At 57.5% G+C, this 27248-nt stretch overlaps 1 protein-coding gene across 2 annotated transcripts; it reads right to left on the reverse strand.

Annotated features, from left to right (window-relative positions):
* Positions 1 to 9001: 9001 nt before the first annotated feature.
* PARD6A (par-6 family cell polarity regulator alpha) lies at positions 9002 to 26872 on the reverse strand. 2 transcript variants are annotated; one of them, XM_050922441.1, is made up of 3 exons: positions 26742 to 26872; positions 24782 to 25004; positions 9002 to 10146 (listed from the first exon to the last, which is right to left on the reverse strand). In XM_050922441.1, exons 1-3 carry the CDS (start codon positions 26802 to 26804, stop codon positions 9398 to 9400), a joined length of 1035 nt encoding a protein of 344 aa, XP_050778398.1. In that variant the 5' UTR covers positions 26805 to 26872; the 3' UTR covers positions 9002 to 9397. The 2 variants fall into 2 exon arrangements, with proteins under 2 accessions (XP_050778398.1, XP_050778397.1); XM_050922440.1 differs by having other exon boundaries at positions 9002 to 10149.
* Between the last annotated feature and the right edge of the window lie 376 nt (positions 26873 to 27248).

The raw sequence follows: 27248 nt of genomic DNA on the forward strand, positions 1-27248 counted from the left end.
GATTTTTCTTACAGGTTGGGCCACGGGTGGGCCCCAGACATTGTGCTGGTCACTTGGGCCTGCTGGATCTTGAGCGGTATCTGTCATAGTGGCCCTACTGAGGATGTGGTATTGATCGGAAACGCCCAGCTATGCATCCAGGACTCCTCTGGGTGGCAGCCCCCATCAACCCACCCTTATCTAGTCCTACCGTGTAGCAGAGGGCCGGCCAGGCCCTCTTGCCTCTCCTCTCTGACGTCAGCTCTCTCGCACTCAGCTGCCTCAGCACACACAGCTGCTAACCCAGCAGTAGGCTGGGGACAACCTGCCTGGCATGTGAGAACCCCATGCTTCTCCCAGACCTCCCCGCTCCATATTGGCACCTGCCTCATGGCAAGGCAGGGGCTCTCCTGGAGGTGGAGCCATGGTGAGAACAGGGCTGGGGTAGAGGTAGGAGCCTGGGGGCTGGGCAAGCTGCTTGCACTGCTGCCCCACAACCCTCCCTCCCGCCCCCACACCAACAATGCCGTCCCAGTGCTGGGGCCTGACCTAGCTTTGCTGAGACCTCTTCATCCTGCCCTGCTGCCCCACTGCTTGTCCAGCCCTGTACCCAGACCCGACACTGCTCAGGGCCCGTGGGGGCTCCTGGCTGCTGCAGTACCGCACCCACCTGGAGCAGCGCTTCCAGAGCAGGGCTGAGCCATAACACTAAAAGGCACTGCTGCCTATAGGCAGGGCAGCCTCTCCCTGCAGCCCACAGTCCATGAGCCACTGAACCCAGCCGTGTGCCTGCACCTGGCTCATCCCCACTGGCTCGCCAGCTTCTGCAGGGGAGTTGCTGTCTTGCCAGGGCCCTGCATCCTGCTGCCTGTTCCCCACCTGCATGGGCTGGCCTGGCTGCCGGATCCAGCCTGACAGGCGCTGCGGAAGCCCAGGCAGAGCCCTTGGATGCGGGATACATGTGCACATACCCTGGCGCCCTGCTGCACTTCCTGCTCCAGCGAGGAGAGAGGCCAGGCAGGACACACTGGTTGGCATAGCTACACGGGGGCCGGAGCTGCCACTGGGCCTCTTCCCAGCCAGCCAGGCAGGGAGCACCCTGCCCTTATCATTGATTAGCTGCATTACACAGGTGTGCCAAGGTCTGGCGAGGGCCCTATTGCACCAGGAGCTGTATGGACACACAACAAGCCAGTCCCAGCCCTCTGGGGCCACCCCGCTGTGTCCAGGCACAGACAGGAGCTGGCCAGCACCTGCTGCCCACGGCCCCCAGGGACTCAGGGTGGCATGGTGCCCATGCCAGATCGCCCCCGCAGGCAGAGAGAGACCCAGGTAATGGTGGAGCTGGGCAGCCCTGCGTGTTTGGGGGTGGCAGGCAGAGGGCTCTGGGATGCAAGGAGGGCTGGCCCACAGGCAGGGCGAGCTAGGCTTACCGCCTGGCCAATAGTTGACTGGCCTGGCCCTTTTTGTAATGGCTGGGTGGTGGCAGCAAACTCATTTACTCTGCCAGGTGGTTTTTTTTTTGGTATTTTAGTGTAGGGCTAAAGCTTTGCATTCCGAGCCCAATACACGGGGCTAGCGAATGGGAAACGTTTCAGTGGCCAGCAACCGTGGTCCCACTGCCTCTGTTTATGTACTAACAGCTCCAACTGGTGCCAACACATTGGGCCAGATCCAGCTCAGGACCTTGCTTCCTGGTGCCCTATGGGAAGTGAGTTTGGTGCGTGTGGTCAGGTTCTGCATGGCCCGGACACACCCTGTGGTGCACTGCTGATCCCAATCTCTGAGCTGTGGTGCCTACCACCACGCAAGCACCCCACGTGTCGTGTGTGAGGGACCAGGCGATAGTGGTCAGCTACTATAAGTGGCTGTTGAAGGAGTGGGGTGTGTATGTGTGTGCAGTGAGCCCTGTGTGTGATTTTTTGGGGGGAGGGAGGGGGGTCCGAGGTGTTGACCCCCTAGGGCCAGATCAGGCCTTGCTCCTTGCTCGCTGTGACCTGTTTCAGAGGCAAGCTCCCGCTCCCTGTATGCAGTGCCCAGTCACCTGGCCTCATGAGGGTGGCCCCAGGGTCTGGCTATGGTGCTGGTGGGGCCTGTGGGTGCATTGCCCCATGGGAGGCAGCCAGGGCAGTTTGTGCCTGGGCAGCTCCTGTTACCTCCACAGTGGCAGCTGGGGCCCAGCTCAGCCCTGGAGCAGGGGCGAGGGGGCCTGCAGCGGCCTTGGTGTCACCCCTGGTGGCCAGCACTGGGTGCTCACAGTCCCATGGTGCACCACTGTCTGGGAATCCCATCAGCGCCCCCCCACCCCCCACATGGCCAGTGCTCGGCCTAAAACCTCCCCCTGCCTGGCCATGCGGGGGCACGTTTAATTCCTGGGCCACACTCCAGCCAGCACTCACTGGGCAGCCTGGCAGAGAAGAAGTGTGGGGGCAAGGAGATGACATCATGGCATGGACAGTTAGGGATATGTATGCACGCATGTGCAAGATGAGGGCATGCTGGTCGCTGTGGTGCTCAGGGCAGACACAGGGGAGGGGGTGTCACTGCAGCCAGCCAAGCCTCACCCCTTGCCCCAGCTGAGCACCACAACTTGCTGTCACCCAGGAGCAGGGTGGGGGACAGCCGAGCCTGGGGACAGCCAAGGCTTTGTCCCAAGTGGTTTTAGTTTCCCTCTGCAGCAGAGATGGGCCAGGACCCCCTCCAGCACCACAGCCCGGTCTGCCCCGTGGGGCCCCAAGCATTTCTGAGGTGCAGGGAGGGGGCAGTAAGGAAGAGGACCCCCCCCCCAAGGCATGCACATACCAATGCAGCACCCCCAAGACTGGCAGAGCCCTGCCACACAGGCAGCATTAGCCTCCCCTCCACTGCTCTTGAAGAGTTACCAGGAGCTGAGGGCCCCCAGGGCTCATTAGGACAGAGCACAGGTAGGGCTCACCCCACGACCCCACAGGCCAGGCAGAGAGAACAGCATTAGCAGGCACCATGCCCACAGAGCCTGCCCGGGGCAGGGGCCCAGAGGCCTGCTTGCCCAGATGAAGTGGTGCCTGAAAGAGCTGATGGAAGAAAAGATCCGAGGACTGGAGCTGCAGGTGGAAACTCTGGTTGAGTTCAGAAGGGGGTTTGAGTGGATGATGGAGCAAAGACATGATGAGGCTGAAGGGAAAAGCTCAGATGGAAGCAGAACCAAAGAGCTCTGAGGGGAGACTGCTGGGTGAGGAAAGTGGAAGCACGTGACTAAGAGAAACAGGCAGAGGAAAAGACGGGCCAGTGAAGGAGAAATAGATCTCAGGAACAGATTTGCAGAGTTGGAAAATGAAGAAGGGGCACAGCAGGTGGTTGCTGAAGGTGAGGGGGCAGGAAGAAGAGAAGAGTAGCTAGTCCTATAGGAAGAGGGGATGAGTCAATGGAGATGACACCAAACATGAGCCCCAGGAGGATATGGGATGGGTTGCAGGGGATTCCAAGGGACAATAGGAATTGAGAGGACTTGAAGTCAGAGGGAACAGGGGATAGACTGGAGAATCACACTGTCACCAGGAAAAGGCAGATCTACATGATTGGGGACTCCTTACTGAGAAGAACAGACAGACCTGTAACTAGAGCTGATCTGGAGAACAGAAAGGTGTGCTGTCTGCCGGGTGCTAAGATATGGGATGTGGACCTGAGGGTGAAGAGGATACTAATGGGAGCGGGAAAGAATCCGCTGATTGTTCTGACATGAAGGACAAATGATCCAGCAAGAATCTAGCTGGAACTTATCAAGGGAGACTATGCCAGGCTGAAGAAGATGCTTAAGGAAATCGAGGCTCAGGTGATCTTCAGTGGGATTCTGCCTGTTCCTAGAGAAGGGCAACAAAGGTGTGACAAGATTATGGCGATCAACAGATGGCTCAGGCAGTGGTGCTATAAGGAGGGCTTTGGGATGTATGGCTACTGGGAGGCATTCATGGACAGAGGACTGTTCTCTCGGGATGGACTTCACCTGAGTAGGGAGGGAAACAGGCTTTAGGATGGAGGCTGGCACAACTGATTAAGAGAGCTTTAAACTAGGAATTGGAGGGAGATGGCTGGGAGTTGTCCAGGTAATTGCCATGCTGGATTTTAAACACTGAGAGGGAAGAAAACGAAGCAAGAAAGGATACCGTCGTGGGCAGGAGAATGGACATACGGAGGAAGGGTTCTGTAGATACAATTCTAATAGGTGATACTGGCGGTAGAATGTCTGGGCCTAATCGGGTAAAGAATGTGAGTGAAGCCAAAGAGCAAGAATTAAGATATTTGTACACCAATGCGAGGAACCTAGGTAAGAAAATGGAAGAACTAGAGCTACTGGTGCAGGAAGTGAAACTGGATATTATAGGGGTAACAGAAACATGGTGGAATAGTAGTCATGACTGGAGTGCAGGTATTGAAGGCCATGTGCTGCTTAGGAAAGACAGAAATAAAGGCAAAGGTGGTGGAATAGCATGGTATATCGATGACGAAGTAGACTGTAAAGAAATAAGAAGTGATGGAATGGACAAGACAGAGTCTGTCTGGGCAAAAAATCACACTGGGGAAGAAAGCTACTAGAGCCTCCTCTGAGACAGGGCTTGGGGTGTGCTACAGACCGCCGGGGTCTGATTTGAATATGGATAGAGACCTCTTTAATGTTTTTAATGAAGTAAATACTAATGGGAATTGTGTGATCATGGGACACTAACTTCCCACATATAGACTAGAGGACAAGTGCTAGTAACAATAAGAGGGCTCAGATTTTCCTAGATGTGATAGCTAATGGATTCCGTCACCAAGTAGTTGAGGAACCAACAAGAGGAGATGCCATGTTAGATTTGGTTTTGGTGAGTAGTGAGGACCTCATAGAAGACATGGTTGTAGGGGACAACCTTGGTTCGAGTGATCATGAGCTAATTCAGTTTAAACTAGATGGAAGGATAAACAAAAATAGATCTGGGACTAGGGTTTTTGATTTCAAAAGGGCTAACTTTAAAGAATTAAGGAAATTAGTTAGGGAAGTGGATTGGACTGAAGAACTTGTGGATCTAAAGGCGGAGGAGGCCTGGAATTACTTCAAGTTGCAGAAACGATCAGAGGCCTGCATCCCAAGAAAGGGGAAAACAATCATAGACAGGAGTTATAGACCAAGCATCTCAGAGAGATGATTAAGAAAAAGCAGAAAGCCTACAAGGAGTGAAAGATGGGCGGGATTAGCAAGGAAAGCTACCTTATTGAGGTCAGAACATGTAGAGATGAAGTGAGAAAGGCCAAAAACCATGTAGAGTTGGATCTTGCAAAGGGAATTAAAACCAATAGTAAAAGATTCTATAGCCATATAAAGAAAAAGAAAACGAAAGAAGTGGGACTGCTAAACCCTGAGGATGGAATGGAGGTTAAGGATAATCTAGGCATGGCCCAATATCTAAACAAATACTTTGCCTCAGTCTTTAATGAGGAGCTTAGGGATAATGGTAGGATGACAAATGGGAATGAGGCTATGGAGGTAGATATTACCACATCCAAGGTAGAAGCCAAACTCGAACAGCTTAATAAAGGGACAAAATCAGGGGGCCCAGATAATCTTCATCCAAGAACATTAAAGGAACTGGCACATGAAATTGCAAGCCCATTAGCAAGAATTTTGAATGAATCTGTAAACTCAGGGGTTGTACCGTACAACAGGAGAATTGCTAACACCGTTCCTATCTTTAAGAAAAGGGAAAAAAGTGATCCGAGTAACTATAGGCCTGTTAGTTTGACATCTGTAGTATGTAAGGTCTTGGAAAAATTTTTGAAGGAGAAAGTAGTTAAGGACGTTGAGGTCAATGGTAATTGGGACAAAATACAACATGGTTTTAAAAAGGTAGATTGAGCCAAACCAACCTGATCTCCTTCTTTGAGAAGGTAGCAGATTTTTTAGACAAAGGAAACGCAGTGGATCTAATTTACTTCGACTTCAGTAAGGCATTTGATACGGTACCACATGGGGAATTAGCAGCTAAATTGGAAAAGATGGGGATCAATATGAAAATTGAAAGGTGGATAAGGAACTGGTTAAAGGGGAGACTACAACGGGTTGTGTCATAAACAGATGGTTAAGGGTTAATGTCTCTTTTACCTGTAAAGGGTTAACAAACAGGGAACCAAACATGACCAGGGGACCAATCAGGAGACAAGATACTTTCAAATCTCGGTGGAGGGAAGCCTTTGTTTGTGTTTTTTGAGTTTTGCTTTGTTCTCTCTGGGTTCTGAGAGTGACCACACGTACCTAGAGGCTCTCTAATCTTCTGTTTAAATTTAGTAAATACAAAGGTAGAAAGGTGGTTTAGTCTTTTTGATTGTTTTTCCTTTATTTGCAAATGTGAATCTGGCTGGTAGAGTTTTAATGTGTATCTGGCTGCAAGTATTTTAAATTGTATTTTGCTGGGGGGGGGAGGCTTCTTTCTAGTTTCTATAAGCTGACAGACCCTGTAATATTCCATCTTGAATTTACAGTGATTTTCTTTGTTCTTTTTTTCTTTTATTAAAAGTTTTGCTTTTAAGACCTGTCTGATTTTTCCCCTTGTTGAGGCTCAAGGGAATTGAGTCTGTACTTATCAGGGAAGGAGAAGGGAGGGGGAGAGAAAGGGGGGGAACCCACCTGATTTCTCTGTGTGGTGATTCAAGGAGTTTGAATCACGGTGATCTCTTAGTGTACCCAGGGCGGGAAAGATCTGGGAGGAAGAAAGGAGAAGGGGGAATCCCTTTGTTTAGATTCACAGAGCTTGAATCTGTATATCTCTCCAGGAGCCCAGGGAGGGAACACCTGGAGGGGAGGAGGGGGAAGGGAAATGGTTTATTCCCCTTTGTTGTGAGACTCAAGGAATTTGGGTCTTGGGGGTCCCCAGGGAAGGTTTTGGGGGAGACCAGAGGTTATTAGGCACTCTACTCTAAGTCCTGATTGGTGGCAGCACTACAGGATCTAAGCTGGTAATTAAGCTTAGGGGAATTCATGCTAGTACCCGTATTTTGGAGGCTAAGGTTCAGAATTGGGAAATATACTATGACAGGTCGTACTAAAAGGTGAATAGTCAGGCTGGAGGGAGGTTACTTGTGGAGTTCCTCAGGAATCGGTTTTGGGACCAATGTTTTTATTGCTGACCTTGGCACAAAAAAGTGGGAATGTGCTAATAAAGTTTGCAGATGACAAAAAGTTGGGAGGTATTGCTAACACAGAGAAGGACCGGGATATCATACAGGAAGATCTGGATGACCTTGTAAACTGGAGTAATAGTAATAGGATGAAATTTAATAGTGAAAAGTGCAAGATCATGCATTTAGGGATTAATAACAAGAATTTTTGTTATAAATTGGGGACACATCAGCTGGAAGTAATGGAGGAGGAGTACTGGTTGATCACAGGATGACTATGAGCCGCCAATGTGATATGGCCATTAAAAAAGCTAATGCGGTTTTGGGATGCATCAGGTGAGGTATTTCCAGTAGAGATAAGGAGGTGTTAGTACCATTATACAAGGCACTGGTGAGACTCATCTGGAATACTGTGTGCAGTTCTGCTCTCCCATGTTTAAGAAGGATGAATTCAAACTGGAACAAGTACAGAGACGAGCTACTAGGATGATCCGAGGAATGGAAAACCTGCCTTATGAAAGGAGACTCAAAGAGCTTGGCTTGTTTAGCCTAACCAAAAGAAGGCTGAGGGGAGATATGCTTGCTCTTTATAAATATATCAGAGGGATAAAAACCAGGGAGGGAGAGGATTTATTTAAGCTTAGTACCAATGTGGACACAAGAACAAATGGATATAAACTGGCCGTCAGGAAGTTTAGACTTGAAATTAGATGAAGGTTTCTAACCATTAGAGGAGTGAAGTTCTGGAACAGCCTTCCAAGGGGAGCAGTGAGGGCAAAAGACATATCTGGCTTCAAGACTAAGCTTGATAAGTTTATGGAGGGGATGGTATAATTGGATAGCCTAATTTTGGCAATTAATTTGTCTTTACTAATGGTAAATATGCCCAATGGCTTATGATGGGATTTTAGATGGGGTGGGATCTGAGTTACTACAGAGAATTCTTTCCTGGGTGCTGGCTGGTGAGTCTTGCCCACATGCTCAGGGTTTAGCTGAGCGCCATATTTGGGGTCGGGAAGGAATTTTTCTCCAGGGCAGATTGGCAGAGGCCCTGGAGGTTTTTCGCCTTCCTCTGCAGTGTGGGGCATGGGTCACTTGCTGGAAGATTCTCTGCACCTTGAAGTCTTTAAACCATGATTTGAGGACTTCAATGGCTCAGACACAGGTTTGATACAGGAGTGGGTGGGCGAGATTCTGTGGCCTGCATTGTGCAGGAGGTCAGACTAGATGATCATAATGGTCCCTTCTGACCTTGTCTATGATTCCTCCTGGTACTGCACTAAAGCGGGCTGGGCAGTGCCCAAGCCTGGAGGGAGGAGCGGCCACTGGACCCAGGGAACAGCTGCTTACTGCAGGGAGGACCCTGAGAGCAGGGCCAGGCTGCCCGCCAGCAGCTCAGGTAGTGCTGAGTCCCAGCTGATACCCCAGGGACTTGTGACGTGATTCATGCCACATCCTTGCACAGGGGCTGGTGATTTACGACTCCTGAATCTGGTGGGGTGGGGTGCGTGTGTTGGGGAGGTGGAAGTCCTGCTCTGTGGGGACAGAGCGTTGCACAGGGCTGCGCCCCCAGGGGATGTCCATGGGATAGAGGGTTGGGGTGCCAGCGCGCTGGGCACTTACCTAGCTCCGGATCGGGCCCCAACAGTTGGTAGGGTGCAGCCACTGCCCTGCAGAGAGGTGGGGGGCTGAGGAGCCATTCCCCTCCTTATGGGGGTCAGCAGCAGCACTGACCCCGAGAGCAGAGATGCTTCAAGGGGTCAGGCAGGCACCAGCCCCTCCCTGCCGGGCGTGTCACCCTGCCCCTCGTTACCCAGCCTTGGGGGTGGGGCAAACCCTGAGCCTTGGCCCCTCCTAGGACCTGCCCCCAGGGCAAGCACAAGAGATGAGCGAGCGCTTTCTAGAAAAGGTTTAATGGCCCATCGCAATATATTAATTTATGATGCATATTTTCATAAAACAATTTAAAAAACCCACTTGATTGGAAGGAAAGGGATGAGGGAGGGGTGGGTCTGGCCCAGGGGTGGGGCCTGAGAGGGACAGTGTCTAGTCATTTGGTTCCCCACAAGGGTGAGGGAGCCCCACAGATGCGGGAGGGGCAGGGCTCAGCGCTCACGTCGCCACTCCCGGCTGCCACCTTTCCTGCGGTGGGGATGGGGCTCCCAGTGTCCTGGCCTGGCCCTGCCAGAGAGGAGACAGGCTGGGGCAGGGCCTGGCTGGCTGCCAGGGCCTTCTGAACTGCCCGCTGCCCCCATGCCAGCGAGGTCCCACCCAGAGGGAGGCCGGCGCTCTATAGGGTGAGGAGCGTGCCATCCTCCTGCAGGCTGTCCCCGCGGCTGCCATTGGCACTGCCCAGCGAGTGCAGGGAGCCGGGCAGCGCCAGGATCTGCTGGCAGGTCTTGTCCAGGAGGCCGCCATTGGGGCAGCGGGCAGCACCGTCGCTCTCGATGACCAGGTCCCCCTCGTCGTCGCTCTCGCCCTCGGCCGTGCTGTAGTGGCTTAGGTAGTGGGAGGCGGGGCTGGGCGTGCTGTCTGTCGAGACGCCCGAGCTGCCCGAGGCCTTGCTGCTCCGGATGACGTTGTTGCGCTGGTTGGCCGGCTTGACGGTGACGATGAGGTTGTGGCTGTTGGCCACCATCATGTCCGTCACCTGGTCCAGTGACTTGCCGGCCACGTCGATGCCGTTCACCTCCAGGATCTCGTCGCTGACGGCCAGCAGCCCGGTGCTCTCGGCCAGCCCGCCCTTCACCAAGCGGGAGATGAAGATGCCGGGCACCTTCTCGACGCCCTGGGGGGCCACGCGCACGCTGACGCCGTCACGGATGTAGAAGCCCAGAGGCTTGTCAGAGCCGTGCTTGTGCAGCCGGACGCGCCGGTGCGTCTCGGGCAGGATGTCCACATCGATGATGGAGGAGATCTGCCGGAAGTCCTGGGGCAGGCCGATCAGCAGCTGCTGCTTGGCCCGGTGGTGCGCTGGCCGCAGCAGCCCCTTCTTCTTCCGTTGCAGGGAGTTGGAGGCAAAGACGCTGGAGTCAGCTTCTGCTGCAGGGAACAAGGAGAGTGCTGAGGTCAGACAGGAACCCACTGGCCCCAGCCAACCCCGGCCCCTCCTGGAGGCAGCGCCCCAGCCAGGCCCCACAGCCAGCTGCCCCAATGCAGCAAGCAGCTGAGATCAGGAATTTGATCCACAGCCCAGACTCACGCAGGGCAGAAGCCCCTCCCTGCTTTGGCTTTGCACTTGTCTTTCTGGGTTATTTTAATGACATGGAACCTCCAGCTCTGCCAGTGCCCCCCACTCCCGACCCACAGCCTCCTGCTATCCCAGTCCTGGGCTCCCCCAGCTCTGCTGGTGCCTCGCACTGCCGACCCGCAGTCCCCTGCTAGCCCGGCCCTGGGCTCCCCCAGCTCTGCCAGTGCCCCTCACTCCCGACCCGCAGCCCCCGGCTATCCTATCCCTGGACTTCCCCTGCCACCCCTCCCTGGATGGAGAACCAAGTCCCCCCGAGGCATCAGGATGTTTCTCCAGGTATCACAGCCACCAACGAGGATGAGACTCCTGCGTTCGTCCTCTTGGCTCTGCCCTGCTCCAGCCCCTGGGTGCTGCCGCCTGGGCCAGGAGCCCCCTGCAGACCTTGGCAGCCACTCTGGAGCATGGAGCTGTCCTAGCCCAGGCAGCAGCTGGCATGGCCAACCAGCCCAGGGCTGCGGCGTCACTGGCTGCTCCTCGCAGCCGGGCAGGAAGGGTCAGCAGCGAGACTCCACGGTGCCATCCCCGGGCTGAATTGGGTGGGGAACCCTCTGGTCTCTGCCAACCACACCAGCCCCACAGGGACCAGGCAGCTGCTTCTGCTCAGCCCTAGAACCAGTGTCCCAGCCCCTCAGCTGGAACCCCCCCCATCCCCCGCAATAGCCCATGATCTCCACCCACCACCCTACCTGGAAGAGCCCCTCCTCCAGCAAATGCCCCTCTCCCTCCACCAGTGGGGCAGGCCTGGAGCCCTCTGATAAGGGCACAGCATGGGTGGAGGGAGGGGAAGGACTGGGCTGGGCCCGTCACTCTCTGGGATCTCAAGCCCTCCCCCGCCCCCGCTGGGGATCCCAGCTCACTGGCCCGTGGGTGGCTGGAGAGCTGGGGGCAGGGGGTGTCAGGCATCCAGCTGTCCCAGCCCCAAGGGAGCAGAGTGGAGGGTTTCACACCTGGGCAGCTGTGCTTGTTACATCCCACAACCTCCCTCCAGGACATGGTGCGAACCCCGGTGTTCCGGGGAAATTGCATTCCCCTTGCCCCAGAGCCAGGCCCCGGCTGGTACCCGCTCCGGGCAGGCCGTGCTGTGCAGGGGACACGGGGCGGGGGGGTCTGCTCTGCAGTTTCAGAGATGACAATATTGACATGGCACGGCCTGCCTGGGAGCACAGCAGGGGCCAGGACTCCCAGGTCTATCACGCTGAGCAAGTCCCTTCTCACTCGGTGCCCCCCTCACAGCAGTGGGAGAGGCACCTGGCAGGGCCGCAGCTTGGGGAGCCCAGGGACTGAGCTGTTTGCGTAGCCCCAGAGACACCTGCCTAGCCCATGGAGCCAACAGGAGCCTTCCGCTGGGCTATGCCTGCCCCAGCTCCAGAGCCGTGTGCCCCATCAGTGCTCCCAGCTGGCTGCCGAGAGCATCGCGGCCTTGCTCAGCACAGCCCCGGCACCAATCGCTCCTTCTGGGCACCAGCCAGGGCTGGCGCTGCCCACACGAGCATCACGCCGGCCAGCTGCAGATGGCAGAACCCAGGACTGGCCAGGCTGGGGCAACAGACCCTTCCTGCAGGACCCCCAGGGGTCAACGAGCCGGGCAGGCCTGGCACGAGGGGGCGAGCAGCAGCGCCAAGCCCCATGTCTGCCCCAGAGCTTCATGGCAACAGGGTTCCAGCCCTGCCCTGGGACAGCCACAGCTGGGCAGCGTCCCTTGGGCTGAAGAGAGGGAACCTGGGGGTGACTGGAGCAGGTCCCCCTGGCCGTGAAGTGCTCCGAGCCTTTCATTCCATCCCTGCACTGTCCTGACAGCCAGGGCTGCCCAGAGGACTCAGGGGGCCTGGGGCAAGCGGGGGAGCTGCGGCGCTTGTACTCACCCAGCGGCAGTCTGGGTCTTCGGCGGCATTTCAGCAGTGGGGGGGGGGCCTTCAGTCGCTCCGTGTCTTTGGCAGCACTGAAGGGCCCCCCACCGCCGAAGACCCAGACCGCCGTCGGGCCAGGGCTCGTGGGGCCCGGGGCAAATTGCCCAACTTGCCCATCCCCCGGCGGCCCTGCTGACAGCTCCCCAGGACATTCGGCCAGGTGCGAGGCCCGGATGGCGTCACGCGGGCTCCTGCCCAGCCCCGGCTGCCATGGCAGCAGAGAGGATAGTGCCATGGGAATGTTGCTATCGGGATTAGCTCAGTTAGACCAGGGGCCAAACAGCCAGCGAGGGGCAGATCCTCAGCTCTGCCCACTGCTGGGCTGGCACAGGGTGCTACTTGCCAGGGCCTGCTGGGTCACGTCAGCCCAGGGATGGGGCAAGGGGAGACAGTGCTGCCCGAATGCTCTGCGAGGCCCCTGCCCCGGACATCTGCCCAGGATCCCAACTCATTCGCCACCCTCACCAAACCCCAAACCCTTCCCTGCTTCTCTTTCCCTCCAAGGCTGCAGCATTCCCCCCACCTCGACACCTCCCACAGTGCAGCCCATCTCCCCAAGTCCTCCCCCCCAGGCCAGGCCAGCTCAGCCCACCTGCCCATGGGCACAAAGATGCCAGTCCCAGATCTCTGCCACGGGCCCCTTGGCTCACATTCTGGGATGCACCCTCACCCCTGGGCTCCAGCCCATCCCCTGCTCCCCTCCAACACCAGACTGCCCTCTGCCCCACTGGGGGAGGGGGGCTGCTTCCACTGGGGCAGCAGTCAGACCCCTTGCCTGAGAGACCACTGCCCCCTCCCACTCCAGCTGCCCCTCCTCATGCCCTGCCCCACAGAGCAGCTTGTGCCCAGGGATCACATCATGCTCTGCAGCCTCAGCTGCCCTCACCCAGGTTATGCCCTTCACGCTGGTGACGGAAGCCACAAGCTGAGATCCCCAGCCAGATCGAGTGCCAGCGCGCCACAGGGCAGGGCAGCTCGGAGCCGCCAGGCCCATGCAGCCAGGCCCAGAAGTGGACAGCCCGTGGCTGAGGGTGTGTTACCGTGCCAGGCCCGGCCCCACCACTTCCTCCTCAAAACACCCCTTCCCCTGCCCACATACTCCTATCGTTCCCCTCCCTCACACAGGAGCTGGCCACAGGGTAGCTGCTGACTCACCTCAGCCTGCGGGGTGTGGGTGTGGGGGTCTCCCTGGGATAGCCCAGCCCTCACCCCAGGCTGACTGGCACATCAAGCATGCCTGATGCCGTGGCTCTGGGAGGGGGGAGCTCAGGACGCTCTCTGCTTGCCCCAGTCCTGGAGGAGCTGGCATTAGCTGACTCACATGGCAGCAATTCCCCTCCCTTCATGCCACTAGCCCAGCCCTGGGGAGCAATGCAGCCTCTGATCGGGACGGGGCCCACACCAAGGACACCCCACTCTGCTCTGCCCTGGCTTGCTGCTGTCCCTCCCTGTGGCCGAGCATGTACTGGCACAGTGGTGGTTGACAGCAGCAGTGGGGCTGTACCCGCCAGTCGAGCTGGGCCTGGGGGATTACATGGCATGAGCCGGGTGGGGATTAGAGGAATCTGAATAACTCGGCTTTAAATTGTACTGTGAGTCATGCCCCATGGAGTTAACCCTGGAGCTGCGAGCTCCCACAAGCACCAGCTCAGGTCACCTGCACGCCAGCTTGGCCTCTTCCCGCTGGGGCAGAGAGCCAGGGCTGGCTGGCATGCAGGAGCCCAAGGGCATGTTCCCTGGCTCTGCTGGTTGCTCCCCCCATGTGTGTCCCAGGATGCTGGGGAGGGTGGGGGGTGGATGCTCAGGGCAGCACCACCCAGCGCTCTGAAAGCGCCCATAGCAGAGACAGGGAGCCCACCCCTTGGGGTGGATCACCAGGAGGGGGGGGACGTCTCTATGCCAGGCCAGGCAGATGACCAGCTCTCGGCAGCAGGGAGCAGCAGCCATGCCCCACAAGAAGCCAGGGAGATACAGGCTCTCAGCCTGCCCCCACCCCCCTGCACAGAGAGGGGGGCCCATGGGACTGACAGCTCACAGCCAACCCTCCTCCCCAGCTGGCCACAGCTAGGGACAGGCCCCCGGTGCCCCCAGCCCAGGCAGCTGGCTCCACGGAGACCCATCTGTGCATAGCTGCCCCACAACCCCAGACCCCTGGTGGTGCCTGCGCCCCACCCCAAGCTGCTGCCATAGAGACTCCAGGCACAGTCCCCCCCCAAGCCTGGGGCTGCCTCTGCCAGCCAGGCAGGGCAGAGAACCCACGGCAAGGGGCAGGGCATGCGGGGATCTCCCAGGCGCCAACTGACACCAGCTCGGAGCAGCTCAAGGTGCCAAGGTTTGAGGCCCAAGAGCGAAGCTGAGGAGACAGCCCCCCCCCCCCAGCAGCATGTCCTGAGTCCCTGGGGCTCCCCCCACAGGCTCAGTCTCTGGCCCACAGTGCGCCCCAGCTTGCCCCGGGGTGGGGGTCAGGGCTGATCTGAGGGGGGGAGTGAATGGGGGTGGAATTGAGCCCAGGGGGTGTCTCAGCCCACAGCTAATGACACCCCAGAGCAGAGTGCCCATGGGTTCATGGAGCCAGGAGCTGTCAGGCTCATCCAGCCCCTAGCACCAAAATGGGGTGAAAAGAGCAACGCCTACAGTCACTCACGCCCCTGCCTGCACCTGGCAGAGACACCCCCCTGAGCTCCCCCAGCACCACACTGAGGCATTGCAGCCAGTTCTGAGACCCCTGCAGCGCCTGGCTGCTCCTTGGTGATGTCCCCTGCAGGCAGAGCAGAGCGTGGGCTGCCAGGGCTCCTGGCTACAGGCCCCGCCAGCCAGCAGGTTTCTTTCCCAAGCACCGTGAAGCTTTTGATGTGTTGTTTACGGACAGGTACGGGGAGGCGAGAGCCTAGGCCGGGCTGCGCAGGGTCAGACCCCGGGGCCGTCCAGGCCCAGCCTGTGAGCCCTGCCGGGGAGTCCTGCCTGGCTGAGCAGCGAGCGCCTCTCCCGGCACACGTCCGCCTGCAGGGGCTGCTGGCTATAAATATCTCGCCATGCACACACCACGCTGTATTTTTAGCCCAGGAGACTCGGCAAGGCCTTTCCCAGCTATTTCTGTGAGCGACTCTGCTGTCTGAGTCACTGGGAGATGCGAGCAGCTCAGCAGCCCCTCCTCTGGGGCAGCCACGGAGGCAAACGGGGTTGCCTGGCTGCCCCCGCTGACACAAGCCTGAGGAGGAGGCCACTGATGGAGCCAGAATCCACATGCCCAGAACACAGCCAGGGCCATTTCTTATCAGGCTGCAAGCTCCCCCCAACCCTGAGAACCTGCCTGGACCCACCGTGCCCAGCAGCTGCCCACAGGGCACCTGGCCCACAAGAGGGAGGTGGGGGGGGCCCCACATCACAGAAGCTGTCCTTGGTCACAGTGGGGTCTCTGCCCCCATCCCATCATTACTGCCCAGGGGCTGCTGCAGAGCAGTGCGTCAGTGGCCCGCGGGAGCAGATGGCTGGGCCTGGGAACTGGGGCCAGGTCTCTGCTGTGGAGGCAGGATCACTAGGGACTCACACCAACATGGGCTCCGTGCTTCGCTCCCTGCCGTTTACAGGGGCAGCACCCAGAGAAACGAGGCTGAGCAGGCAGAGCACAGGACTGGGACTAGGGAGAAATGGGCTGGGCGAGCCTGGGAAAGTCTCTGCCCCCTTGGTGCCTCAGTTTCCCCTTTGTGAGGTGGCCATAGCCACACTGCCCTCCTTCGCCACTGGAGAGTCCCAGCTGAGGTGTGGGAGTAGGGGGAACAGGGACAGGAGTGTTGGGGAGCACCTGGGCCCTGGTAACACTGTCAGGGACCCGGGGGCTCCGATGTTCCCCAGAAGCCGAGCTGCCTGCCCAGCCCTTTGCCACACACCCCGCTCCCCACCTGCCGAGCTCCACCAGACGACTAGGACATAGTACCTATGAGACACTTCAGGCAACACGCCAGTATTCCCCCTTTGTGGGTCCAGCAGAGGCACCCGCTCCTGGCTCCCAGCTCCTCAGCTGTCACCTCTCTCAGGCAGAGACGCGTGTCTCTCCACCCCGGACCAGGGCTTTTCCAGGCTGCACAGTTCTCTGCCGACACACAGTGCTATTCCCAGCAAGCCAGACTGTCTAAAGAGGCCTTTGATCTCTTGCCAGAAGCTTCGACCAGCTGTAAATTGCCTCCCGTGACAAGTCACCAGGCTTGTAAACCAGCGCATTTATTCTTAAGATGAAAGCACTACAGAGAAAATAATAATAATTCCTACAAACATCCTAAAACACTTACCAGCGGTAACGCAAGAATCTAATGGGGCCTCTGGATGCCAAAGCCCCTAGTCCTTCCCAGGAAGGATTGGGGCCTCCTTGAACAGAAGGGCCTGTCCAGCTGCTGGATCAGAAGCAGGTCTTGAGTCAGTTTAAACTCAGGCTATTGATCCAAAAGACCTTTCCTTGGATTCTCCAGAGGCCAACAGACAAGTTCAAACCAGTGCATGTGACCCTCTCCAGATGGCGGTACATCGGGGGGAAGGGGAGGGGAGTGAGTTTACCTCATCACTCTGCACTGTTCTTAGCTCGTGGGGTGAGCTGTGGCCACTAACCCCCATGGAATTACAGGCAAACCTGGCCCCCCCATGACGACACAGACGTAATACAGTGAGATCTCCCAGTGAAACTGCAGGAAATTGCCGTATCCATCAGACTTGTCTTCAAAAAGGGGGAAAAAAAGAGGATCTGGGGAATTATAGACCAGTCAGGCTGATTCTGATACCGGGAGAGATATTGGAACAAGTTAGCCAGTCAGTCAGTTTGTAAGCACCTAGAGCAGAGGTTCTCAAACTGGGAGTTGGGACCCCTGAGGTGTTATGAGCTGTCAGCCTCCACCCCACACCCTGCTTTGCATCCAGCATTTATAATGGTGTTAAATATATAAAATGCTGTTTTTAATTTATAAGGGGAGGCGGGGTCACACTCAGAGGCTTGCGATGTGAAAGGGTCACCAGGACAAAAGTTTGAGACCCACTGGCCTAGAGGATAATAGGGTTACAACGAGTAGCCAGCATGGTTTTATCAAGAACAAATCATGTCACCCCAAGCTTTGACAGGGCGACTGACCTCACTGGATTGGGGGGGGGGGGGGAGAAGCAGATGTGATCGAACTGTATTTTAGTGAGGCTTTTGCACAGTCCCACATGACATTCTCACAAACAAGCTGGGGCAAAGTGGTCTAGTTGGGTGCACAGCTGGTTGAAAGGCCATACTCAGAGTCGTTATCGATGGCTCGCTGTCAGACTGGGAGGGCGTATTGAGTGGAATCCCGCAGAGGTCTGTCCTAGGTCCAGGGCTAGTTAGTATTTTCCTTAATGATGCAGATAATGGAGTGAAGAGCCTGCCTGCAAAATCTGCACGACACCAAGCTGGGAGGGGTCAGGTGCACTTTGGAGGACAGGGTTACAATTCAAAACGACCTTGACAAATTGGAGAATTGGTCTGAAAGCAACGAGATGAAATTCAATAGAGACAAGTGCCATGTATTACACGTAGGGAGGGGAAAAACTCCAACGCACCGACACAATCACTGGGAAATAACTGGCTAGGTGGTGGTACTGCTGAAAAGGATCTGTGGCTCACAGCAGATTGATGACTGAATATAGTCAATGTGATGCAGTTGCAACAGGTCCATTCTGGGCTGTATTGGGCACCACATGTCTGGAAAGACGTGGACAAACTGGAGAGTCCAAAGGAGAGCAACAGAAATGATTAAAGGTCTAGAAAACATGATCTGTGAAGGAAGATTTTTTTTTTAAATGGGTGTGGTTAGTCTGGACAAGAGAAGACTGAGGGGGGACTTGTAACCATTTTCAAACACATAAAAGGTTGTTATCAAGGAGGAGGGAGAAGAATTGTTCTCTTTAACCTCTGAGGACAGGACAAGAAGCAATGGGCTTAAACTGCAGCAAGGGAGGTTTAGGTTGGACATTAGGAAAAACTTCCTAACTGTCAGGGTGGTTAAGCCCTGGAATAAATTGCTCAGGGAGGTTGTGGAATCTCCATCTCTGGAGGCTTTTAAGAGCAGGTTGGACAAACCTCTGTCAAGGTTACTCGGCCCTGCCTCAGCCCAGGGGCTGGACTACGGGACCTCTCTGGGTCCCTTCCAGCCCGACACTTCTGCGATTCTACATCTGCTGCAGTGACAGGAAGCCTGGAGAGAGCGCTTCCTCCTCTGTGCAGCAGCTGCCCCTGCACGACTCCTTGGAGGGTTAAAGGAACAGATGCAGAGTCAGCTCTGCCCCACACCTGGGATAATACAGGGAGTCGCTGAGGGCAGCGTGTGCGCACGTATGCGGGGGCTGGAAGGGCAGAAGCTCCAGGACTGTGGGTTCAGGAGGACCCAGATCATCTCAGATCCCGGCAGAAAAAAACCCCAACCCCTTGGCTCACAAGAGCCCACGGTGCCACCTCCCCACAGTGAGGAGCCATTGCCCAAGATGGCCAGAGCCTGCCCCTGGCCTCCTGCTTCCAACAGCCACTGTGCAGCGTGCACACGAGCCAGTGCACAGCCGGGCTCACACCTGGGAGTGCAGAAGTCCATAGCACTCAGCAGCGGGCCTGGGACGAGGCTTTGCAGAACACTGCACTGTGTGATGGCACGTGTCATCCTGCACAACACACCCCCCAGCCCCAGTGACACCCGGCCCTGCTGAACGGCAGGGGACCAGGTCGAGTGGAGAACTCCGAGTCTCACCCTCCTTGCCCTGGACTCCAACACGTCTCTCGCCAGGGGAGGTCTGTATGGCTGGTGTCTCGTCCTGACCCCAGACAGCAGGGGCCCACCCCACGCTTAGAGCCCCAGCACCTATCAGCCCCTCGCTGGCAACCAAGGGTGTCAGAGCCAGAACCCGAGGCTCCTTGCTGGGCAGGCTGGCAGGGCCCCTCCAGCATGTGGCCCTGGACGTACAGTCAGAGATTTGGGAATCTCCCCACGCTCAGGTGGTCACAACAAATCGCTCACTAGCTGCCAGCACAGCGTCCCCCCATGAACGGAGCAGCACAGTAGGGGCGGAGAAGCACAGCCTCAGAAGGAAGCCCCCTCCCCCAACACTTCCCTTTCCTAGGTTCAGCGCCCTCCAGCAATTTGCCCTAGGCCCTGGGCCCAGCAGGGGCCCCCACAAGAATATAGTGTTCCATAAAAAAAGTTGCAATACTATAGAAGGGGTCCCCCAAAATTGCTTTGCCCCAGGCCCACTGAATCCTCTGGGCAGCCCTGTTCGGAGTGACCCCAGATCAAGTAGGTCTGGCTCCATCCCTCCCCAGCCTGTGCATCCCAGTTCATTATCCTACATCTCCACGGCACCTCGCTTCCCCAGAGCCGGCGCAGGATCACCTGCTTCACCACCCCCGAAACGCAGCCCGCTCTGGGGTGGGACGCGGCAGCTGCTTCGCAGCACAAAGCAGCAGTATGGACAGGGGAGTCCTGCACCCTACCAGAGCCGCAGGGGGAGTCTCGGCGGGTAGGAGGCGGCTACCCAGGCTGGGATCCAGGCAGGAAAACTCAGTACAGGCTGAGATTTAAGGGCTGTGCTGTGGATCTCTGAGGCTCTGTTTTCAGCCTGCCCCACGCCCAGGGAACATGCTCAGGCCTGACACCCACCCACCCCGCTCAGGCAGCCCCACACTCGCCCTGTCTCCCTTCCAGCCACTGGCCGGGCCCTGCTGCTCTGCACAATCACAGGCTGTGGGGGCCCAGCTGCAGTTTTACCCAGCGAGGGGCCTGAGGCTGGGGTGCCCTGCATGCCCATCCCATGCTCTGCTCCCAGGACAGTCTGGCTTTGACAAGGGAGGGGTTGCATGAGAGCTGGACTCTTCCCCCAGGCCTGGGGTGACCAGATGTCCCGATTCTATAGGGACAGCCCCGATTTTTGGAGCTTTTTCTTACATAGGCACCTATTACCCGCCCACCCCGTCCCGACTTTTCACACTTGCTGTCTGGTCACCCTACCTGGGCCGGAGACCAGCAGGTGGGACAGCTGCCGGGAAGCAGCACTGCTCTCCCCAAGCAGGTCAGAGCCAGACCTTTGGCAGCCCCTCAGCCCCAGCCCCCACCTCTCATGCTAGCTCCCAGGAGAATGTGGGAAGAGCAGAGGTAGAGCAGACAGCTTTGGAATCTGGGGGTAGCTTCTGGCAGTGCCCCCCACCCAGCCTGCCAGTACAGGGGAGCTCTGACTCCTTTTTAGCCAGTGCTTGAGGATGGCCATGTGCAGAGGAGGGGGTGGTTACCCAAGGGCCCCTCTCATGTAACCCCCTGGAACTTGGGGGTCCCACCACCATTCCAGCTTCAGCAGAGGTGCCCCGAACTGGGAGGGCCCTGGAACCAGATCCTCCAGGACCTCTGGGGCACTCCCAGAGCACAGCTCCCCAGCGCGAGGCCAGCACCCCGGTCTCAACCTTCCCCCAGGGGTGGGGGATGCGCACACACAGGCCCTGCTTACTGTGGGGCAGACCCAAGCTGGTCTCCTTTTCCCCTCTCAGGGCATTGTCCCTTGGGGGCCTGCCCTCCAGCTGGCTAGTGTCAGAGCCTCAGCCCTCCATCTGCAGAGAGCATTGCTAGTGGGACCTCGGCAGGAGCCTCTCTGGGAAGGGGGGCCCAGGGGACGCTGCCTTCATCTGGGCCAGCTTTAGCTCCCACCCAGCCTGGAGGTGAACCAGATCCTGTTAAAACCCTCACATCAGCGGCTCCCAGACATCTCTCCCATCACTGCGGCAGGAGAGCCAGCCCGGAAACCCACCGGAGCAGTTTGTTTTCACTGGGGAGTCCAGCCAGACTCCCCCGCCTCCCCCTGCCTTTTATCTTGGCGGCTCTGAGCACCCGGCCGACGCAGTCAGCACCGTGCCGGCAGACAGACTGCTGGGCCGTGCTCTAGATCTGGGCAGTCTCCCACGCCTTCACGCTGGCTGCACTCAAGGGCTTTCCCAGAGCAGCAGGCTCAGCCCCAGCCCTCCCGGCTTCAGCTCGAGCAATCGTGCTGGCTGGGAGGCAGCAGGTGGGGAGCAGGGCCTGGCGGCACCATGCCATGGCAGAGCCCCATGGCGGCAGGCCAGCTTGCTGCCCGCTCTGTACCCCAGGGGGCAGGATGGTATCATCAGCCCATGGCCTGCTCCCAAGCCAGCGCTCCAGGCAGCGGCTGCCAGACACTGGGTTTTAGGTCTGTTCACTCACAGACAAACGTGTGACTATGTCACTCAAAGTGAAGTCCCCCCGTTGCTCCCCCTTGGGGCGCCTGGAAGCCTGGGCCCGGCTGTGCCTGCACTCCTGGGGAGCGGACGGCTGCTTTAGAACCTAGAGTCCAGAGACTGGAGCTGGCAGCTCCCTGATCAGGGGCAAGTCACTGCCTCTTCTCTATGTGGCTCAGTTTCCCCGACCTGGGAAACAGGGCCAGCCTCACTTCACCAGGGTTGGGATTCGCTCAGATGGCAGGGGCTAGAGATGGGCCAAAGACTGGACATGGGCTCTGTCTTCTGCGCGTCCTGGGCTCTGATCCCACAGCGATTTGCCAATATTTTCCTCTGTAGCTGGCAGTAACCTCCTGCCCAGGAGCGTGCAGACTGGGCAGAGGAGGGTCAAACCTTCTCAGCCATCCCACAGGACAAACGGCTCCCAATGAGTATTCAGATCTGACCTGGCTGAGACCTGGCTCCCAGCGAGTATTCAGATCCAAGAGAGTGAACAGCTCAGAGCTGCGTGGAGACCTGAGAGGAGCAGGAGTCTCCTCCCTCCAGTTCATGCTTTGAGAGCTCAGATGCCAGAGGCAGATGACTGGCTACTCCAAGCCCTTTAGGAACTCCGGGCTTCGGGTGCCCTGTACGTGACAGCAGGGGAATCCCCAGCCCTTCAGTTGGTTTGGGGCGCCACAGGGCACCAGCAGAGCACGCCGCAGGCATCAGCAGGGATGATGTTTGGCATTTCAAAAGGCAACACTTTCGGAGAGTGGTACTCAAAGCAGTGCTGCGGCACAGCCCTAGAGGGTGCTGTGCTGCCCCTCAGAGCAGGCAGTCGATACCACTACTGGCTCTCTAAAGACCCACTGGCACTTTAGCCAGAATCATGATGTTTGCCCAGGACTAAATCTAGTTTACACTCAGTCTAGCAATCCGCTGACTAATCCTCCCTGCAGTGGTGATCGGATACTGTAGCCTCCACTTCCTGTCCTAAACTCCTGTGTACATTTAAGCTTGTCCCATCCCAAGGAAGCTGCATTTCAGCAGTGACCGAAGTCACCCTAGCGCCTGCATGCATTAGACCATTGGACGCACTCCGAGATCCTTCCAGATGAAAGAAGTTATAGGCATGCAGCAGATTCCCATAGGTTCACACGTATTTCAGTTTTTGGTCTTATGATCTGCATATATGGGGTAGGGAAACATCTTTCATTACCCATCTCTGGGGTGGAACACGGTCGCTGCTCAGCAGCACACAGCATCACTGTACGTCATGACAAGAAATGAAGAATGCTGGGAGGAGGTAAATCCCAGGCTCAGCGGTTTAGACTTTCACCTGCACTCTGTAGAAGAGAAGAGCTACCTTCCAGGAACTACATGTCCTTTAATTGAATTACCCTGCAGGGCAGCAAGGCTTTAAACCTGCAGGAGTTTAACTCTCTGGTATTTCTTCTGTTGAAATGTAACTAGTTTCACCCATTCCACAGAATCATAGAATCACAGAATATCAGGGTTGGAAGGGACCTCAGGTGGTTATCTAGTCCAATCCCCTGCCCAAAGCAGCACCAATCCCCAGACAGATTTTTACCCCAGGTCCCTAAATGGCCCCCTCATGGACTGAACTCACAACTCTAGGTTTTGCAGGCCAGTGCTCAAACCACCAAGCTATCCCTCCCTCCTCCTCAGCCTGCCCTGCAATACACTGCAAGGGCTTTAATCTGTGGCCTCACTCCCCAGAACCATCTCTCCCAGAGCACACAATCATTAAACAAGGCCCAGCACAGGAGGGAGGGCATAGGCAGGGGCCCCTCAGACACTTCACAGTTGCCCTGTTTGTTTGATGGGAACGATCCATCAATGCAGTTTGTGAGACGGGCAACAACTTCTGCATTTTGTTCATGATTCCGACACACTTCCCTGCCCTAGGCCGCCAGGCCCTGCTCGAGTCCTGGGGAGAGAGCAGGGTGACCAGATGTCTTGATTTTATAGGGACAGTCCCGATATTTGGGGCTTTTTCTTATGTAGGTGCCTATTACTCCCCCCGCCCCCCGTCCTGATTTTTCACACTTTCTATCTGCTCACTCTAGGAGAGAGCCATGGCTTAAGGAACTCTCGCAAGCTCTAAGAAAGGCCTCAGGGATTTTGATATTGCTGCCTTATAAAGCTCCAAGATAAACAGGCTCTGCTCCCACTCCTATGGATCCGGCCAGGTGGGCAGAGCCAGCGTCGGGGCTGCAGACGCAGCGACAGCCCTCGCTCCCAATGGGAAGAGAAGCAACTTCAGCTTGCAGATCCCCCTGCGCCTGCCAGTGCCGCTGGGTTCCCAGCCGGGCTCAGAGGTCAGCGCAGTTCCAACAACAGCACGAGGGGACACAGCTGCTGCAATCACCAGGGATAGTGCTACAGACTGTATTTTTAACAGGTCCTAGACAAACTTTTCCCCAGAGCCACGCTGGGGTAGGTTTAAGGAATAAACCGAATGCTCAAGCATCAAGGAGATTCTCTTTCTTTGACTATAATGATTTTATGACAGGTCAGATCACAGCAGGCCCTCCCACCCCCAAATGCAAGAGAAGGAAAAGGCACAGCCAGACCCCACCCTCCCCAAATCACATCCCCTACCTAGGAGGTTACTACAGGCACAACAGCTGCAAATATGAAGTCCACCCAGCCCCCCCACACACACTTAGGGTGACCAAATGTCCCAATTTTATAGGGACAGTCCTTATATTTGGAGCTTTTTCTTACATATCAGAGGGGTAGCTGTGTTAGTCTGGATCTGTAAAAAGTCTTGTGGGACCTGACGAAGCAGGCATTCACCAGCAAAAGCTCATGTTCCAATACATTTGTTAGTCTACAAGGTGCCACAAGACTCTGTTGCTTTTTTCTTATATAGGCACTCATTACCCCCTATCCCCTGTCCTGATTTTTCACACTTGCTATCTGGTCACCCTACTCCCACTGGACCACAAGTCACCATCAAAGCAAATGAACCAACACAGCTAACAGTTCCCATCAGAGCCGGGATATAAAATTTACTGGCTGATCACGTGTGCCAGTTGGCTATGCTCCCCTGTGCAGCAAGAGGTCCCAACACTGTAACACACAGCTGAAGTGCCTGGGCACCAACATATCGCAGAGTTATCACAAAACACAGGCTGAAAGTGGTCTGATGTTTAGTGTTCTGGAATAGCAGGTCAATGCACTCCACTCCCCACTTTCCCTTTGGAGGAAGCTCTCAGGCAGGTAAGGAACCCGAGGCCAACGTGGACAGCCGACGGTGCCCCGCTGGCCCCAACTTACCCCTCTTCTGGATGATGATCCTGAGCAGCGGGTTGGCGGAGGAGAGTGCCTTGTGGTAGTTATCGTCATTGTTGATGGGCAACAAGTCCCCATGAACGTCCGTGTACCCCAACAACACATCCACGTGGGGAATCTGATGGACTGTTTGGATCAGCTGGTAGAACTCCTGGAAGCCGCCCACACTGGAGCGTTTCATAGCAAAGCGGCGGAACTCGGCGTCAAACTGGGGGCAGAGAAGAGGGGTCAGGGCCAGAGACCAGCATGGCAAGCAGGGGGCTCTGCCTCAGCTCTGCCCCACGATTCACTTCACGCCCAACCCATAGGGGATCAGTCAGGGGCTCTCACCAGCCGAGATGGCCAGGGCTTGGTGCCTTCATACATGGAATGAGGTCAGACTATGCTGGGTCCCCCACACCCACTCCTCCCCCAGGAGCCCTGAGCTTCACCCCAGCACCCTCAGCCCTCCAAGTGGCTTCTTCCCATCCCACACTGACTGACTCACAGCTGCATTGAGGCACCCTCTGGCCCATAGGGGGTCCAGAGACCAAGGATCTGCCTGGACCTAGCGTGTGGGAGGAGGAGGAGTCAGGCCAGTGGGAGAGAGGTGCCACTGGGAATGCCAGGTGGCACCACAGAGCAGAGGGAAGCTCCCAGGTGTGAGGAGGCCTGAACAGGGTCACACCCAGGGCTCACCAGAAGCACTGCCTCTGCACTCGGCCAGTTCCAGCCACCCTTGCCCAGCATTACTTTGCAAGGCAGAGAAAGCAGACCCCTCATTCCCCTGTAAGCCAAGCTTCACGAGACCCGGTAGCCAGCACTGCACTTCCACGGCTGGGTTTGCAGAGGCCTCCCTGGCCAACTGAAAGCCTGGCACGTGCAATTCCACAGTCACCTTTCCCCTAGGAGCTGCTGCCTACTAGAGCCTCTGAGCAGCAAGGTTAAAACCCATCCGGGGAGACGACTGTCAGGAGAGCCAAGTCCCCGGGTGTGCCCTGTGTCCCCTGCTCCCTCCTGCAGACAATCTACAATAACAAAATCTACACAGCAACTAGAGCCGCGGTGGCGTGACCACCGGGCAGACCTGCACTGCTGTGGCAGTGGGGACACTCAGACCCGTGGCACTAAGTCCCGGCTGGCAGCATGAAGGGTTAATGCGGGGGGGGTGCTGGTGCAAGGGAACTTCTCTGCCCTGCGCCGGGCACGGGAGGCTGCATATACAGCCCCTCATCTCTCCTCAGACAGCCCAGGCGCTTCCTCCCGCAACCTCCCTCATTACTGCTCCCCTCGGAAAATCAATCACCCAACAGAGAGACAAAGGGAAGCCGATCAAAGCAGCAGGCGCAAGGCACTGTCCTGCCGCCGCTAGCCAACCTCCAGCGGCACAGATGCCAGAGAGGAGGTCAGGTGTACTCCGTGGGGGCACAGCCAGGAATATGCTTTTCTCTCCCCCAGGTCAGAGAGGCAAAGTTTCCGGTTGGCACAAGCCGGGCACAGATCTGCCCGTCCCTCCGCCAGCTCCGCAGGAGAGGGCCCTTTCTCGGGCAGCCCACGGGCGTCCCGGGGACGATGCTAGAGCTGTCAGCCTGCAGAACGGCAGCGCGGCTCTGTTGCAGCGTTGCATAACCTGCCGGCCCCTGCGAGGGCTTCGCGCCGCACAGGGCACCCGAGCTATCCCCCGCCGCCTCCGGGACTCGGGGCGATCCAGCACTGAAGGGCGATTTGAGCCCGCCTGGCTGCAGCCCAGTGCACGGAATAACCCGCTCGACCCCGCATCCTCCAGAGCGGTGGGGACGCGGGCTGAGTTGGCGGCAGCCGGAGCGCGCCCGTCCGGCCCCGGCTGCAGCCCCTGGCCGTGCGGGACCCCCTGCAACAGGGACCCGGGGCCTCCCCCGGGGCCGGAGGCTGGACGCGGCGCCCCGCGGGGCTCCGGGCTGGGGCGGGACGTGCGGGCGGTGCTCACCTTGCTCTTCACCTCGATGACGGGCTCCGGGCTCCGCGCCGGAGTGCGATGGTGCTTGGCCATGCTGGGCCAAGCTGGGCCGGGCCGGGCCCGGCTGCTGCTCCCGCCGCCTGCCCGCCCCGCACTGGCTGCGGCTCTTGCGGCCACGGGGGGTTTTCACCGGTCATGACGTCACCCCGAGCAGGTTAGGGGTCGCCACGGGATTGGCGGAGACCGGGCCCGGGGGCGGGCTCAGAACGTCCCCTGCGTCTGGATGGAAGATTGCTGACAACGTCGCCTAGGCAACGGGGGTGGGAGCGCGCCAAGGTGTAGTATCAGGGGCAGGGAAGGAGCGAGCCCCGGGGCGGGGCCGTGCCCCCGGGGAGGAGCGTGTCCCGGGGGGGCCGTGCCCCAGGGGGCGCAGGGCAGAAGCGTGTCCCGGGGGTCCGGCTCCAGCAATGTCTGGGCCGGGTCTCTCCCCCGGCCCCACTTGCTGCCCCCGCGCGCTTCCCCCGGAGCGTCCCTGCA

This window comes from Gopherus flavomarginatus, chromosome 14 (genome assembly GCF_025201925.1).
Source record: "Gopherus flavomarginatus isolate rGopFla2 chromosome 14, rGopFla2.mat.asm, whole genome shotgun sequence".
Taxonomy (NCBI): domain Eukaryota; kingdom Metazoa; phylum Chordata; order Testudines; family Testudinidae; genus Gopherus; species Gopherus flavomarginatus.

What these genes read in the sequence shown, in the direction of transcription:
- PARD6A (XM_050922440.1), bottom strand. Translation starts at nt 26,804, where the DNA reads ATGGCCAAGCACCATCGCACTCCGGCGCGGAGCCCGGAGCCCGTCATC. An exon ending in TCATCGAGGTGAAGAGCAAG is followed by an intron (nt 25,005 to 26,741) that starts GTGAGCACCGCC and finishes CTCTGCCCCCAG; the next exon opens with TTTGACGCCGAGTTCCGCCG. An exon ending in GATCATCATCCAGAAGAGGG is followed by an intron (nt 10,150 to 24,781) that starts GTAAGTTGGGGC and finishes TGTTCCCTGCAG; the next exon opens with CAGAAGCTGACTCCAGCGTC.